The sequence below is a fragment of the Pseudorca crassidens genome, chromosome 13, assembly GCF_039906515.1.
Source record: "Pseudorca crassidens isolate mPseCra1 chromosome 13, mPseCra1.hap1, whole genome shotgun sequence".
Taxonomy (NCBI): Eukaryota; Metazoa; Chordata; class Mammalia; order Artiodactyla; family Delphinidae; genus Pseudorca; species Pseudorca crassidens.
The window spans coordinates 51702857-51717781 of record NC_090308.1 but is presented as its reverse complement, the minus strand read 5'-3'; the positions used below and the strand labels follow the sequence as shown (position 1 = coordinate 51717781).

Below are 14925 nucleotides of genomic sequence, written 5' to 3'. Positions count from 1 at the left end.
CCACCCTCCGTGGACCCCGCGTTCCCAAAATGGCCTAGCTGCCATTGTCTGAGCGTGAGGTGTGTGCCCCTCTGCGACGTCTGCCGGGCGCCCGGCCCGGCCCCAACCCGAGCCTGCGGTGCGTCCTCTCCTTGAACCACCGCAGAGCCTGTGTGGCCCTCCTCACAGACGGCCCGCTACAGCCCAGTGCCCGTCTCAGCCACGCCGTCCTGCGTGGTAAACGCCAAAGAAGGCGTCCCAGGGTTCTCGCTGCGTGTGTCCCCGTGGCCCCTCACAGGCAGTGCACAGAAGAGGGACAGATTGTTTCCATTTGTTGAATGTCTGGCCCGTCTACTCAGTCAAAGCTTAGCGCACCTGTGGGCTAGTCACCTCTTGTATCCGCCCCCCAACACCCAGCACAATGCTAGGCACACAGCAGGAGCTTAATAAGTGTCACTTAGGTGAAAACCAGTAAGATAACTGGGAAGCGAGAGTCTTGCGTGGGCTCTGTGGCCCTTCCCTGGCTGCAGCTGCCCTAGGGGCTTTGCTAAGCCACACAGCAGCTGGGTGGAACTTACAGGAACGCCAGCTCAGCCAGCGCATAAAGGCTTGAGTGCTGCCGGTTCTTTTTACTGTAGCGTTAGTACTGCCAGCAACCTCCTTTGAAACTAGGACCAGTTAGCGCCCTCCCCCTATGCACGAATCCAACGGAACTCATCCTTTTCAAAACTTCAAGCAAAAATCAATAACTATCCACTGGCTCTTTCCACAGGCAGGTGTAAGTTGTCAGAAGGCATAAGCCTACGTCTCGCAACCCTCTCCCTTTACAAGAGGAAGAACTACGTGCTTTTGTGTTCGCATGCACCCGACGGACCTTGCTCTTGTGTGAATTTCACAGCCCTGCCACCAGAGAGCATCTCGGACTCCAAAAGTTCCCTTCTCCAGAGGTGAAAATTCTTTTGTACCCACAAACCACGATGAGCTCATAAAAGTCACAGTACATACTGTGCTCACTGTGTGCCAGGCACTCTTCTAAGTGCTCTGTATCTTTTACTTCATTTAACCCCTACAACCACCTTATGAGGTAGGTACTATTATTCCCCTTTTACAGATGAATAAATTAAGGCGCAGAGTTAAGTAAGTTGCCCAACGTTCCATAACTGCTAAGCGGTAGAGCAGGATTCAAGCTGGTGCCAGAGTCTGTGCTCTCTCCACTGCGCACTAAGCCTTTCATATATCAGCAGCTTCTTCCTACATCTACTCCTGAAATCTTAAGGGGAGGGAAAGGTAGCCAAGGATTATGACGATTCATCACAGCCTGCATCTTGGCTGGCCTGCCTCATGCTAACAGACTGTGCCACCTGAGGATCCAGTCTCCAGGCCACCAGGATAGCAGTTGCGTGGTCCATAGGCCACCACTCCCACCTGCACCTGTGGACGACATCACTGACGAATAATCGTGGCACTCTCCAGCAAGCTGAGGGTGACCTCAACCTCCCCCAGCATGGTGGCCACTGTGAACAGAACAGATCTGAGCTGGCTTGTTAGAGGAAATCAGCTTGCCTTGTCTGGTAAAGGAGTGGAATGCACCCAAGTTGTTCCCTGCATGTCCCACCCAAAACCTCCCGAACCTGTCCCTCTCCTTCAAGCTGCTAGAACACTGCTTTCTGGATGCTGATTACTTGAAAAGGAATCACCTGAATGCATGTTTAAAATGCAGAGTCCTTGGTCTCCAGTTAGAACAACTAAATCAGAATCTCTAGGGGTGAGGTGAGTTTTCTGCACATCAGGGAGGGAATCACTGCAGGCTTTTGCCTTAGCTTAGGGTTCCTGACTTGTGTCCTGCACATTCACCCACTCCACAGAGACTGTCTGCCCTCTAAGTTTCAGGCACTGACGCAGAGCAGGCACACAAAGCAAGCACCAGAGAGAGACATCGAGAAAAGAAAGGAGGCAGGAACACCCATCCGTTGTCAGTGAGCACCGGACACCACCGGCAGCGGCATTACGAGAGGTCACAAGGGAACGGGAATCCACCTGCTCCACCCAGGATGAGCGGCCCGCCCACCTAGCTCCGCCCACTCTAGAACCTGACCGGAGAGACAGACCCTGAACTGATGACCCAGGCAGCCCACAGCGACGGCACACTTTAATCTGGCTGGTCAGGCCTATTGTGGCGGATAATCCCACAGGGCTGACTGTAGCATAACGGGCATTCAGTTCTTCCCGTAAGTGACAATGAAAAAGAGGCTTTCAATTAACAGGCAGGCAAAAGCCACTGTTGGCTGAATATATGACAGCAAACAGAGATTAACGGGATAATGAGGCAGTGTCTACACACAGCCTCACGTCAGACCTGGAATGCTTGTTTGCTATGGACAAAGGGATCAGAGCAAAAATCCAGAGAGGGGAAAGAAAGGTTACTCACGGTGAGGTGGGGACATTTATGTGATGACACTGCTGTAGTCTGGCCGGCTCAGGGAGACCTGGTATAAAGCGGCGGGCTTGATACCACACTCGAGGGCGACACGGACGCGCGGGGCGCACAGCTGACCGGGAGTCCACGGCTGCAGCGTTCATCCCAGCCTCAGACCCAAATTCAGGCTCTCTGATTGTCCTTTCCCTTCCTAAACAAAGGCTGCACAAAACCAGGCCCCGGGGTTTGGCACCTGCTACCTGACATCCCTCCTGTGAAAACAGGGACCATGGGAACCTCAACCTCCCTGGTGTGGCCTCAGAAGGGCAAGCCTCCCTGCTTCTCAGGCAGAAACCCTCTCAGCACAGGAGCTTCGGAGAGCTGGTGGAGAGAGGATGGCACCCAGGCAGGCACGGTGGCCTGCAGAGAGGCTCTCCCTCCATCCCCACTCTGCGCAAATCACAGAACAGTAGAGTTTAAAGCAGGGGAGCCTCTGAGCCAGCCTGTTGGATAGATTAGGAAACTGAAGCGCAGGTGTTTACACGCTAAGTGCAAGGTCAGAGCTCTTAGCAGAGGAGCAGACTTAGGGTCCCAGACACCCGATGTCATCACTGCCTGGCATGGGGGAGGTAAGCCCAAGTCTGTCACCTCTTCCCCAGACCCTCGGCCGCAGCCTCCACGGGGCACAGAAACTGATCTCAGAGCGGGGGGAGTGCGAGGAGACAGAGGCCGATGACAGAGATCCTGGGAGACCTAAAGGCCCCTGGCAATCCCTGTCCTCATGCCTGTGGATGGGCCCCGGCGCAGGGCAGCAGGACACAGTGCCAGCACCCTCTCGGATAGGCGTGGCCCTGAGCTCTGACACAGGATCAGTATTTCCTGGGGCGGGATAAAGGGGAAGAAGGGGGCTTAAACTGAACAGATATGAAGAAGGAAAAGGTGGGCTTTGCTCAGACTTGCTATTTCTGAACTTCCTGGCCCCAGATGGAAAACTCAAGGCTGGAAGGTAGGAGGTGAGATGGAGCTGGGGGAGGATACTCTCCAAGGCAATAAATGTGCATCCCAGGACTTGTCCCTAGGCCCCCCTAAAAACAGGCACTCCTTCTAGCCAGAAGGGGAGGGGAGAAACTCGGCCTATGTTTACCCATAGAAATTTTCAGTGGCATCTGAAAACTTCAGTAGCATCAAGGCTGTGAGGTACCTACCACATCTGGCAAGATAACACTCTCGTAGTGGTCCCAGGGATTCAGTCCCTAGCCGTTACATTTTTTCCATGGGAGAAAAAATCCAGCTGCAAATAAGGAGTTCAAAGTTTTGGAATACAGTTCATTGCAAAACTAGGGCCTGGCCATCCCAAAGCGGGTCTGGGAAATCATTTGCCTCAGAACTTATTACACTGTCTCTAAAGCTGCACTGTCCAAAATGGTTAACCTCCAGCCACATGGGGCTACTTAAATTAAATTAATCAGAAGTAAATAAAATGAAAAATTGAGTCCCTCAGTTGCACTAGCCACATTTCAAGTGGTCAACAGCCACATACGGCTAGTGGCTACCACACTAGACAATGCAGACAGAGAACATTTCCATCACTGCAGAAAGTTCTAGTGGACAGCACTGCTCAGGATGTAATTCAGCGTGACCAACGCATCTCTCCACGCACTACTGGGCGAAGCAAAGTGCCCACTAGCCCTCAGTAACTGTTTTGAATTAAATTCAAATAAGTTCCACAGGAACTATTTTGATGCTGGCTACAATAAACAAACCGAGATACAACATCGCTCAACCAAGAAGCTTGGCTGGTCACCTAGGATCTTGAATGGGCCTGTGGACTCCAATGGCCTTAATAAGTACACGAACCGCAAGTGCGTACACACGCTCAACAAGATGAAAGGGTATGAAGGAACATCTCCCTCCCATACTTGATCCTCAGCCATCTAGTTCTCCTCCTCAGGTGCAGCAACCAGTATTGCAAGTTTCTTTCATGTCTTTTTTTTTTTAAGTGTTTTTTTTAAATAGAACTTTATTGGAGTATAATCGCTTCACAGTACTGTGTTAGTTTCTGTTGCACAACAAAGCGAATCAGCCATATGCATACACATGTCCCCTTATCCCCTCCCTCTTGAGCCTCCCTCCCACCCTCCCTATCCCACCCGTCTAGGTCATCACAAAGCACCAAGCTGATCTCCCTGTGCTGTGCTGCTGCTTCCCACCAGCCAGCTATTTTACATCCGGTAGTGTATATATGTCCATGCTACTCTCACTTCACCCCAGCTTCGCCCTCCCACCCCATGTCATCAAGTCCATTCTCTATGTCTACCTCTTTATTCCTGCCCTGCAACTAGGTTCATCAGCACCTTTTTTTTTTTTTTAGATTCCACATATATGCATTAGCATATGGTATTTGTTTTTCTCTCCTACTCTGTATGACAGACTCTAGGTCCATCCACCTCACTACAAATAACTCAATTTCATTTCTTTTTATGGCTGAGTAATATTCCATTGTATATGTGTGCCCCATGCATTGTGGTAGGCACCCCACCAAAAACAGTTTGCTAAATAGTATAAAAACAGGAAATGTTTATTGTGCTTAGGAGAAAATGCCAATAAACTTCAGGCATAAGGCACAGTGTCAGTAGCAGCCCATTAACCTCACTGTGCTAATTATAAATCATTTTTTTGTTTCACCCTACTGAATCACAAAACGTCTTTGGAATGCCCAAAAAACTGATAATGTTGGGGCCCTGACAAGGAGAATCTCCATGACTGAGGGACAGGAGTCAAAGGACGAGTCTATGAAATAACTTTTCCTACCTTTTGGATTTTGAATATTACAAATGTATTATTCATTCCAAAGCTTAAAGTATTTTAAGAGTAGCCTCTTCTGGTTCATGGCCTCACACTGTCAAAAAACAACTCCAGCCCCTCTATCGGATACCTGCTAATTAGATTCATTAAGCAGTCAGCCAAAGGTTGGAAGGATTTCAGTGTCCTCGTCCAACTTTACAGTCTTTACTAACCACACAATGGGTAAGCAGATCTGTTCTGTTATCCTTTCCAACTTCCCAGTGTAGACAGGCAACAACCTCTCACACCCACAAAGAAGCAGAATGCACAGCACAGCTGGCCGCTTCGTGGATCTGGTGTCACATATCAACCGCCATAGTCCCAGAGCCCTTCACTGTCAGAAATGACTCCTGAGCCCAAATAACCCTGGTGAGAAGAGAATCAAAGGCCAGAGGAACATCTCCTCACTCACCCTTGGAGGAGGACACTTGAAGGGCATCATTATTTCTACCATGTCCTCTTTTAGCCATTCCACCAGTTATCTACCAAATTCAATAGGGACATGTACACAAACACCTCTCTTTGTTGCATAAATAGTAATTTCTAGGTAGAGAGAGCGCCACAATATTTTGAACACAAAAGAGCAATGATAAGCATGTGGACAGTCTGGAGCCGACGTCAGGACAAGTGTGGTGACTTCTGGAGGACGGGGACCTCTCTAATGATGAGGCTGCATCCCCATTCAGCACTGTGCAGAACTACGGGCCGTGTTATCTGACGATGGCTCATTTCCTTCCTCCTAGAAATAAAATAAGCATCCCTGTGGGATATGGGGAGATCCCTACAGAGAGGCACACTGCAGCCACAACAAGGCTGAGCTCCTGTCTACCCAGTACACATCAAGACTTAGAAGTCTGAGAAGAGGCAAGCAAACTTGGAACCAAAATATTTGGGAAATAGTAGTGGGCCATTTTCTATCATAAGTTCCTTGGCTGAAATAGAATAAAAAAACTAAATGCACAAAAAGCAGCCAGTAGTTCCTAAAAACATTTCTTTCCCAAACCAAAATGGAAAGATGAGATGGGCCAGCAAGGGGCAGGTGCAACACAAGAAAACCCATTTCAAGGGGCTCTTTCCGTATGGCTTAGCAAGGATCATGTGGTGTGATGCTAGACTTGCTCCAGACCCTTTCCCTGCCCAGTGTAAAATGACAAGTCAATTTAAGCTGAAGTCCTAGATCAGCTTCAAGCACGAAGAATGCAGCTTAATGGTGGGGAGGGAAAAGCACAGGACTGGGGTCAGAGGTATGAGTCCTGGTCCCACGTCTACAAATTTGAGCATGTCCCCTTATCCCTTTGAGCTAGTTTTCTCATCTATAAAATGAGAATCATTTTATCTATGACTTCATGCAACCCTCTAGGGTACATAAGCCTCTCCAATCATTTGGAGAAAAAATAATCATTATTATTTATTTTATTTATTTTTTTACTTTTGGCTGAGTTGGGTCTTCATTGCTGCCCGCGGGCTTTCTCTAGTTGCGATGAGCAGGGGCTACTCTTTGTTGTGGTGCGCGGGCTTCTCATTGTGGTGACTTCTCTTGTTGTGGAGCACAGGCTCTAGGCGCGTGGGCTCAGTAGTTGTGGCTCGCGGGCTCTAGAGCGCAGGCTCAGTAGTTGTGGCGCACGGACTTAGTTGCTCCGCGGCATGTGGGATCTTCCCGGACCAGGGCTCGAACCCATGTTCCCTGCACTGGCAGGCGGGTTCTTAACCAATGCGCCACCAGGGGAGCCCTCCCTTCATTTATAATTCCATGTAATTTCTCAATAAAATCACGAATATCAGTACCAGAATATGAGTTTGCCTTCTGGGTTATTCGTCCAGAGGTGGCACGTCTGAGCCGTTAAAACCACGTAAGAAGTTAAATAGGCAGGTGGTAGCTAAGGAGTCTTTCAACTGCCATCAGCCCTAAGAGCCCTTTCGACACCCAGAAAGGGCTGACCAGGCTCCAAGCAGTAGTCCCTCCCCACCAAGTCCGCTGCAGGACAGACTCGAATAGACAGAAACACCAACCAGCTGTCTCTACCAAAATCGCCATCAATCCTGAATCACATCCTGCCCACTGACCCTCTCAGACATACCATTTATTTGCCGACGTTATTACACTGGCCTGGGAACAGGAGACCCAGGGACCTAACTTCTAGTCCAGTTCTGTTTAGATTCCACAGTGTTTGATCTCCTTGCTCATCTGGAAATCTGCTTGCCTCCAAAGCAGCCTCACCCTCGGACTAAAGAAGCTCAAGAAGCAATTCAACTGTAAACTCACAAGTGTGTCCCCACCTTTGTGCAACAGTTGCCTTCACGGTGCCTTCTTTTCAGGACCATTATCAAAATAGCAGCAGCCCAGCTGTAGATCCCAGCTCTGCTACCATGTAACCAAGCGTCTTTGGGAAAATCACATAAGCTCTCTGGGCCTTCCTCTCATCTGCAGACCAAAGGGGCTGCACTAGATGGTGCACGCTCTGTCTCAAATGCAGCAGCCTATGGCTATGATTCCCATGGAGACAGAACCCAAAACACAGCACTTAAACTTGGCGTGTAAGGCAGTGTGGACATTGGCCGAGCCTACCTCTGCGGAGTTCCCATTGACTAGGCTTGCTGGGCAGGTCACCAAGGTGACAAGGGACGCCCTGGCAATACACTTACCTTTCCCGCATCCACCAGTTCTGCAATGTCATCTAGATATGGACCACTGGCCATGAAAAAAGCCCAGCGATAATGGACTCCTTGCCAGAAATGCTAAAAAGAAAACAAAGCGTGTCAAATATAGGAAAGGATGAAATCTGACAAAATGCAAATTTTGGGAAAAGTATTGCCTGCATGACTAAGACAGACAAACTGCTTTCCCATTTCATGCTGCCACAATGAGCTGTACACCCAAGCACCTCAGCACAGTGACTGACAGACAGCGGATGCTCCATAAATGTTTCATAAATAAGTGAAGGAACAGAGATATACCCATGTGAACTCGGGCTTCTCCCCCAGGTTGCGACTGACAAGCAAGTAAGCACAGGAAAGCCCTTCTTAAAATGACAGTCTAACCTTACACACTCATTTCTTCCCTAGAACATATGAGGGGCTGAGACCTCTAGACCTTCCCTACCAAGGTTTGAATAAAGCCCTGAGGCACCAGAAGAGAGCCTTCACCTAATCCAAGAATGCTTTAAGGGCAGTACGGCACCAACATATGATCTTAAACAAGAATCCAATCAAAACATTTTTTCCTGGCTCTGAGAGGAATTAAGACAGCTTTAAAGACAAAGCATAAAGTTCCTCATGCATCGTGCCTGGATCTTCCCCTATAGTTATAGCAAGTCCCAAGCCGCCTAATCTACTGTGGGGCAAAAATGCCCCCTGGTGGAGACAGGCAGAAATCGTACACCAAGAGGGCTCATGGCCACTCTACTGCCATAGCCACTTCGACTATTATTCTTTATGTTGGAGGCAGGGTAGGCCATTATCAAAACAGCAAGTGAGCCGAGGTTCTCAGTGACACCTCAACGGCCCGCCCCACTAAACTTCATCAGACGGGAGCGACCCAGAGGCAGGTGGGGGGCCGGCCAGTACCTCCCGGCCGCCTCCCTCCCTGCACCTGCCCCAACTGCTGGGCGAGCTCAGACTTTCTCCACTGAGCTCACCGCACAATCTCAGCACGATGATCAGCGACCATCACGGCATGAAGCCGGCAGGTGCAGTGGAACTCCCCTGCTACTCTACCTCAGGCCTTGACAGTTGTGTTATTTAGGGCAAGCCACCACTTTCAGCCTGCTTCCCGGCCTGCAGAATGGAGGTACCACCACCTAGCTGACAGGGGGGCTGGAGGGACTAAATGAGAATGTATGTAAGGTGCCTGACACATCGAAAATATTTGATAAATAGTTACCTAGTGCTGAAAGTAAAGCTTACTGAGGAAAGGCTGGGGCAATGCAAATAGAGTTTAAGATTGCGGAGAGACAAACCCAAGCTGTGGTCGAGGCAGAGCTTCGCAATGAGAGCGCCAGGAACAGCCTACTGGTTTGGCTGAGTGACCCTTATTGTCTAACCTGGAACAACTTGTAAGAGTTAAAGGGGTCACCATTGATCATTATCTCAGGACCACAGATGTAAATAGAGCCAAGCTCACCCTAGCATAGGTATGACAAGCCCTCGGAGTAGCAGGGCAGAGCCCGGGCTAACGCAAGCCTCCAGGCAGTGTGCTCTTGGCCCAGAGTGGTCTCGATATGCTGTTCAAATACTATCATTTTCTCTGCGTGTCAGAGCATGAAAGAGGTCAGGAAGCATTGGTCTAGACAACTAACTTAAAAACAAACAAAAAAAACATTTGAAGGCTTAGGTGGCTAGACACCAGAGGCACTGGGACTGTCCCAAGCTTAGAGCAGGTCCAGTTAATTGCAATCACAGAAGACCTGTTCATGTACTTCTCCATAGGGCTGGTTTTACAGACTATAATTAAAACCTTCTGATCACTGTTTAGAGTTTTAAAGAGGAAGAGCGGTGGCCATAACTGCCATATCTGTAATTCCTTTACAGCAGGCTGCCCCGTAAAGTGAAACATTCGGTCTGCAACAGCAGAATTTTTATATTCTGCTCTAAGAGGTCTGTGCAGGTTTTCCAGGCCATTACAGGAGAGAGTAAACCAAAGCAGGCAGGCATTACAATGAGGCTTTAACTGTGCACCTTCTCAGAAAGACATCAGAAACTACTTAAAAGGTTTTCACGTGAGATTACCACTATCATCTTTCAAGACGGGGGAAAGGGAAACGAAGAGAGCTATGCCTGTCTTACTCTCGGAGGATAGCTCTGAAGCTTAACTTGTATGAGGTCTCACTGCAATTCAAACTGTGAAATTTTATGGAAAACTTAAACTTATATCTTAAAGCAGGTGGGAAGCCCGAGTTTCATGAAAAGAGAAAGAAGAGACAAGGACAGCTAAGATTCCTTCCTCCACCACAAAGCGCCCCGTGGACACTGCTGCTGGCTGCCATCTGAACCAAGTGAAACTAAAGAACCCGGAGCACAGCGCCCGGTTTGTTCACTCCTATCACCCAGACCCAGCTCCTAAGGACTGAGCAGCAGTCTCCTCCGTCACAGCTCTCCTTCACCACCTCCAAGGACTTAGTACACAGCATTCAAGAGACCAAAGTCCTCAACTTCACCCCTCAAAAGGTTCCAAATTAATTTCGAGAACCAAGGAGAAGCTAAAGAGAATTAGCAAGCCAGTCATCTTGCAAATACATGGCAGTGCTGGCTAGGTCGACGTGACTCACAACCTTTTCACCCTTGAGGAACCTTCTACTGCCTTTTTCCTGAGCCTGAAGTATTTTGTCTAATTAAAAAAAAAGAACAATGTATATTTTCTTGTCACTTATTCCATTTCAACACTAATTCAGATTTTAAACCAATAAGCTATAATTACCAACAGTGCATAACATGAAATTATAAGCCTCTGTCACCACTGTCATGTCGGGTAGAGAGCAGACTCTGGAGCTCTGCTATCAGTCCTGTACTAGGGCTGACCTGCACTAGTCTTGAAGGCCCACCATGCACGGGATGTGTTCAGTTGGGTGACATAGCTCCTTACAGCCCTGTTAACAAAATCAGTCTGACTAATCAAATCTTTGAAACCCCCAGAATGCCATCAACAGTTAGAGTTTCTGATTCACATGGGACATGTACTGTCAAGACAAGTTGATACAATTCCAGAAGAAGCATGATGGTTCCATTAGTCTTTGTAGGCTCACTGACGGAAGAATACAATTTCCTTCAGTTTCTTTTTTTTTTAATTAATTAATTTATTTATTTTTTGGTTGAGTTGGGTCTTTGTTGTTGCACGTGGGCTTTCTCTAGTTGCGGTGAGCGGGAGCTACTCTTCATTGCAGTGCACGGGCTTCTCACTGCGGTGGCATCTCTTGTTGCGGAGCACGGGCTCTAGAGCGCAGGCTCAGTAGTTGTGGCGCACAGGCTTAGTTGCTTCACGGCATGTGGAATCTTCCCGGACCAGGGCTCAAACCCGTGTCCCCTGCATTGGCAGGTGGATTCTTAACCACTGTGCCACCAGGGAAGCCCCTTCCTTCAGGCTTTTGAAATTCAAAAAAATTCCCATGGATCTCTAAAGGTCCGAAAGCCCCAGTCTGGGAGTCACTGGCATATCCCAGTGTTACTACCATGAAAACAGCCAGCTCTATGCTGTCTTAATGAAGCTTCTGCCTTCATATACAAGAGACTGTATGTATTAAGACAGTGAAACAGAGAGCCATCAGGTGCAGACAAGAAAAAAGCGGAAGGTGTATCAGATGGAATCAGGAGCGGTAATAATAGCTAATAATAAAGGTTAACATTTAACGGGACTTCCCTGGTGGCACAGTGGTTAAGAATCCGCCTGCCAATGCAGGGGACATGGGTTCGAGCCCTGGTCCGGGAAGATCCCACATGCCATGAGCAACTAAGCCCATGTGCCACAACTACTGAGTCTGTGCTCTAGAGCCCACGAGCCACAACTACTGAGCCCGTGTGCCACAAGTACTGAAGCCTGCACACCTACAGCCCGTGCTCCACAACAAGAGAAGCCACTGCAATGAGAAGCCCACACGCCGCAACGAAGAGTAGCCCCTGCTTACTGCAACTAGAGAAAGCCCTCACGCAGCAAAGACCCAACGCACCAAAAATAAATAAATAAATTTTAAAAATAAATAAAGGCTAACATTTAATAAGAACGTCTTGGGTACCAGGCATTGTGCCAAGTTCTTCACATGGGTGGATTATCTCATTTAATCCTTACAACATACAGTAAGGGAGATACACCATTAGCCTCATTTCTCAGGTGAAGGTGTTGAGGCTTAGTGACGCTAAGTAACTTGCACGGGGCTACACAACTACCAAGTGGAGGCCAGAATTTGTACCCCGTCAGTACGTGACTCCAGAGCCCGGCTTGCAGCCACTGTGCTGTGCTGGCTCCTTGAGAAAAGAAGCTGGCTAGGAGGAAACCAAATTCCAGAAGCCCCAGGCGCCTGCTTGCTCCCACCAACCAAGACTCTCCCCCTACCTTCAATGTCTTAGAGCCCACGGTGACGCCTGTCTGCAACATGCCATCCGCTATGCCCAACCGGTCCATGTTCAGGAGGAAAGGAGTCACCAAAGTCACATACGTGGCTCCTGACCACTTCTTGAGAAAATTTAGAGCCCATGTTTCGGTGGATCCACCAACACTGTCGAGAATAAAATCAAACCTGGAGAGAAAGAATCAAATCAAAACATCCTGGTCAGCCTTTATCCAGGGCTCCAAGCCGCCTTCACTCCCAGCGCCGGTTAGCTACAGGGTTTGTTTCCGTGACAGCTCGCAGACAGCAGGGGGTGGATGCCCGGACAAAGGAGGAAAGGGCACACCCACTTACTGGATCTCTGGGTTTTCTCCACCGTAAGTCAATGCCATTTTTTTAAATCATAAAATCATATTATTTTCAAATACTTTAAGAATGACTTAAACAAGTGGTTTTCAACCGAGGGTGATTTTGGCCCCCAGGAGACATATAAGGCAATGTCTAGAGACATTTTTAGTTGTGACCATTGGGGGAGGCGGTGGGAAGGGGGTACTGGCATCTAGAGGCCAGGGATGATGATAAACATCCTACAACGCACAGAACAGCCCCTCACAACAAAAAATTATCCAGCCCAAAATGTCAGTAGTTGAGAAACTAAGGTTGCCAAGGCTGAGAAACCCTGACTCAAGCTTTATAGAAAACTGCAAAGTTATCCATCCAATGTGAGGTCAAAGTACTCTTTCGTTCACATGAATACCTGAGAGAAAAGTGTATTAGGTTTTGACCCACACAAGTCATTTGCTTGCATTCCCTCCACAATCAGAACTGCTTGTAGAAGCATCCTCTTCACCTTATGGAATTTTCTTCTTTTGGTTTCATGCACATCAACACAAAGCAAAAGAGAAATCAACAGCCTGCTCTCAGTCTTCAGCTCTGCTCTAACATGCCAAAAAAATGCAGTCATGATGGAATGCACAGGAACTGACAGATATTCAGCTCCTTAAATCTAACCTAAAACTGCTATAATCGCTACATTCTACTTAAAGGGGATAAAACCCAATGAAGCTTTAAAATACTTTAGAAAATAAAGATCTGTTTAGAGGATGCATGCTTACATATTAAGCAAATTAACAGAGGAACTCCTTTTTGGTAAGTCCCTTTTCCCTCCTAAGTTCGTCTGGATGAACGTCAAAGCTTCTAAAACCAGCTTTGGCCAACTTTGTGGCTCTTGAGTTCTTTCATGGGACTAAAGAAGGGCAAATAAAAATTAAAAGATATGAAGTGCAGGAGAATGACCTTACTAGATGGCTATTCTCATTAGAAAAGAACAGAAAAATTCTTCTTCATGAGTTTACGTTTCTGCTTAAGTTTCTACTTTTAAGTTCCTATTTCATTCCCAAATTTTGGATAAACAAACACAATGGCACTTAATTTAGATAAAACTTAAGGGCAGCCTGGTATTACAGAACTGGCACTGCCTGCAAAAAGAAGTCCAGAGACCAGGCTCTAGACCCAGCTCTCCCACCAATGATTAAGTGGCATGACCCTGAGCATGAAAAAAACTCCTAAATCCTCTGCCCCTTATTTTCTCGACTATAATGCCATAGAGAAGGACTGAAGGATTTCAAAGCCCTTTCCTGCTGTAAAATCCTAGGATTCAAATCCAAGAGGCTGCTGTTTGGAAGGAGGAACACATTTATTCTAGGTGGATTAAGAGGCCAACCTCCAGGCAGAAGTTACAAAGATCAATTTTAACTAAAGCGATCATTAAAAAAAACAATAGCCTGCATTTGTGAGCTGGTGAGGTCCCCTGACTGGACAAGAGCAAACAGAAGGGGCAAGGCCGCCGGGCGGAGACTCGGAGGAAGAGAGTGAGGTGCAGGGTGGGAGGCTAGCCTGGGTGCGCTCTCGCCTTCACCCGTCAGGGTCTCTATTCTCTGGCAAAAGGTTCCAGACATGCAAAAAACTCAAGGTGGATGGGGGGAAAGGGTGGGCCTTGGCCTGTCTCTGCTGCTATTCCTAGAAGCAGCAGACGAGGGATGACTGACCGAAACTACCACTATCTGGAAGCCTCGGTCCTGCCACACAGGCAGGGATCTCCTCAAGGGACAGCATTAGTCCTCAAATGTGCCGTAGAGCGTGTTCCTGCCACAGGGGCTTTACATTGGGTGTTAGCTCCACCTGGAACAAGTGCTCCTCTCCTAGATTCCCTCGACAAGTCATTAAACAAATAGTGACTGTAGGTCACTACACCATCCTGGGGTGGAGGGGGACACAGCAGGGAACAAGACCCCTGCCCCCAACAAAAAGAAGTCCTATCCTCCTGGCTTGCTCCCGAAGCCTCTGCCCAAATGCCTCACTTAGAGGCATTCTTCAACCACACCATCGCAAACAGCCTCCTCCTTCTAAAACAGCCTTTCTTTCCCCCTTTCGCTGCATCAGTGTTCTTGAGAGCACTAACCACTAGAATACAAGCCCACGAAAGGGGGCAATGTGTCTTGTTCGCCACTGTGTCTTAGCCTGTGCTTAGAACACTGCCGAGCAGGAAGGGACATTCCATAAAGAGCTCCAGGACGATGAGTGGCCGGCTGCTCCTGGCTGTACAGCCAAATATCTACTGTTGGGAGTTGGGGTGCTGGCTGAGAGTTTGGG

At 48.2% G+C, this 14925-nt stretch overlaps 1 protein-coding gene across 1 annotated transcript in view; it reads right to left on the bottom strand.

The window, feature by feature from the left end:
- The window catches only part of RTN4IP1 (reticulon 4 interacting protein 1), a 44429-nt gene that overhangs the window by 1324 nt on the left and 28180 nt on the right, over window positions 1-14925 (bottom strand). The window contains exons 7-8 of the mRNA XM_067702448.1: window positions 12279-12462; window positions 7883-7975 (exon numbers count right to left, since the gene is read on the bottom strand). Of these exons, the coding sequence (XP_067558549.1) occupies window positions 7883-7975; window positions 12279-12462 (277 nt within the window). The remainder of the gene's footprint in view (window positions 1-7882; window positions 7976-12278; window positions 12463-14925) is intronic.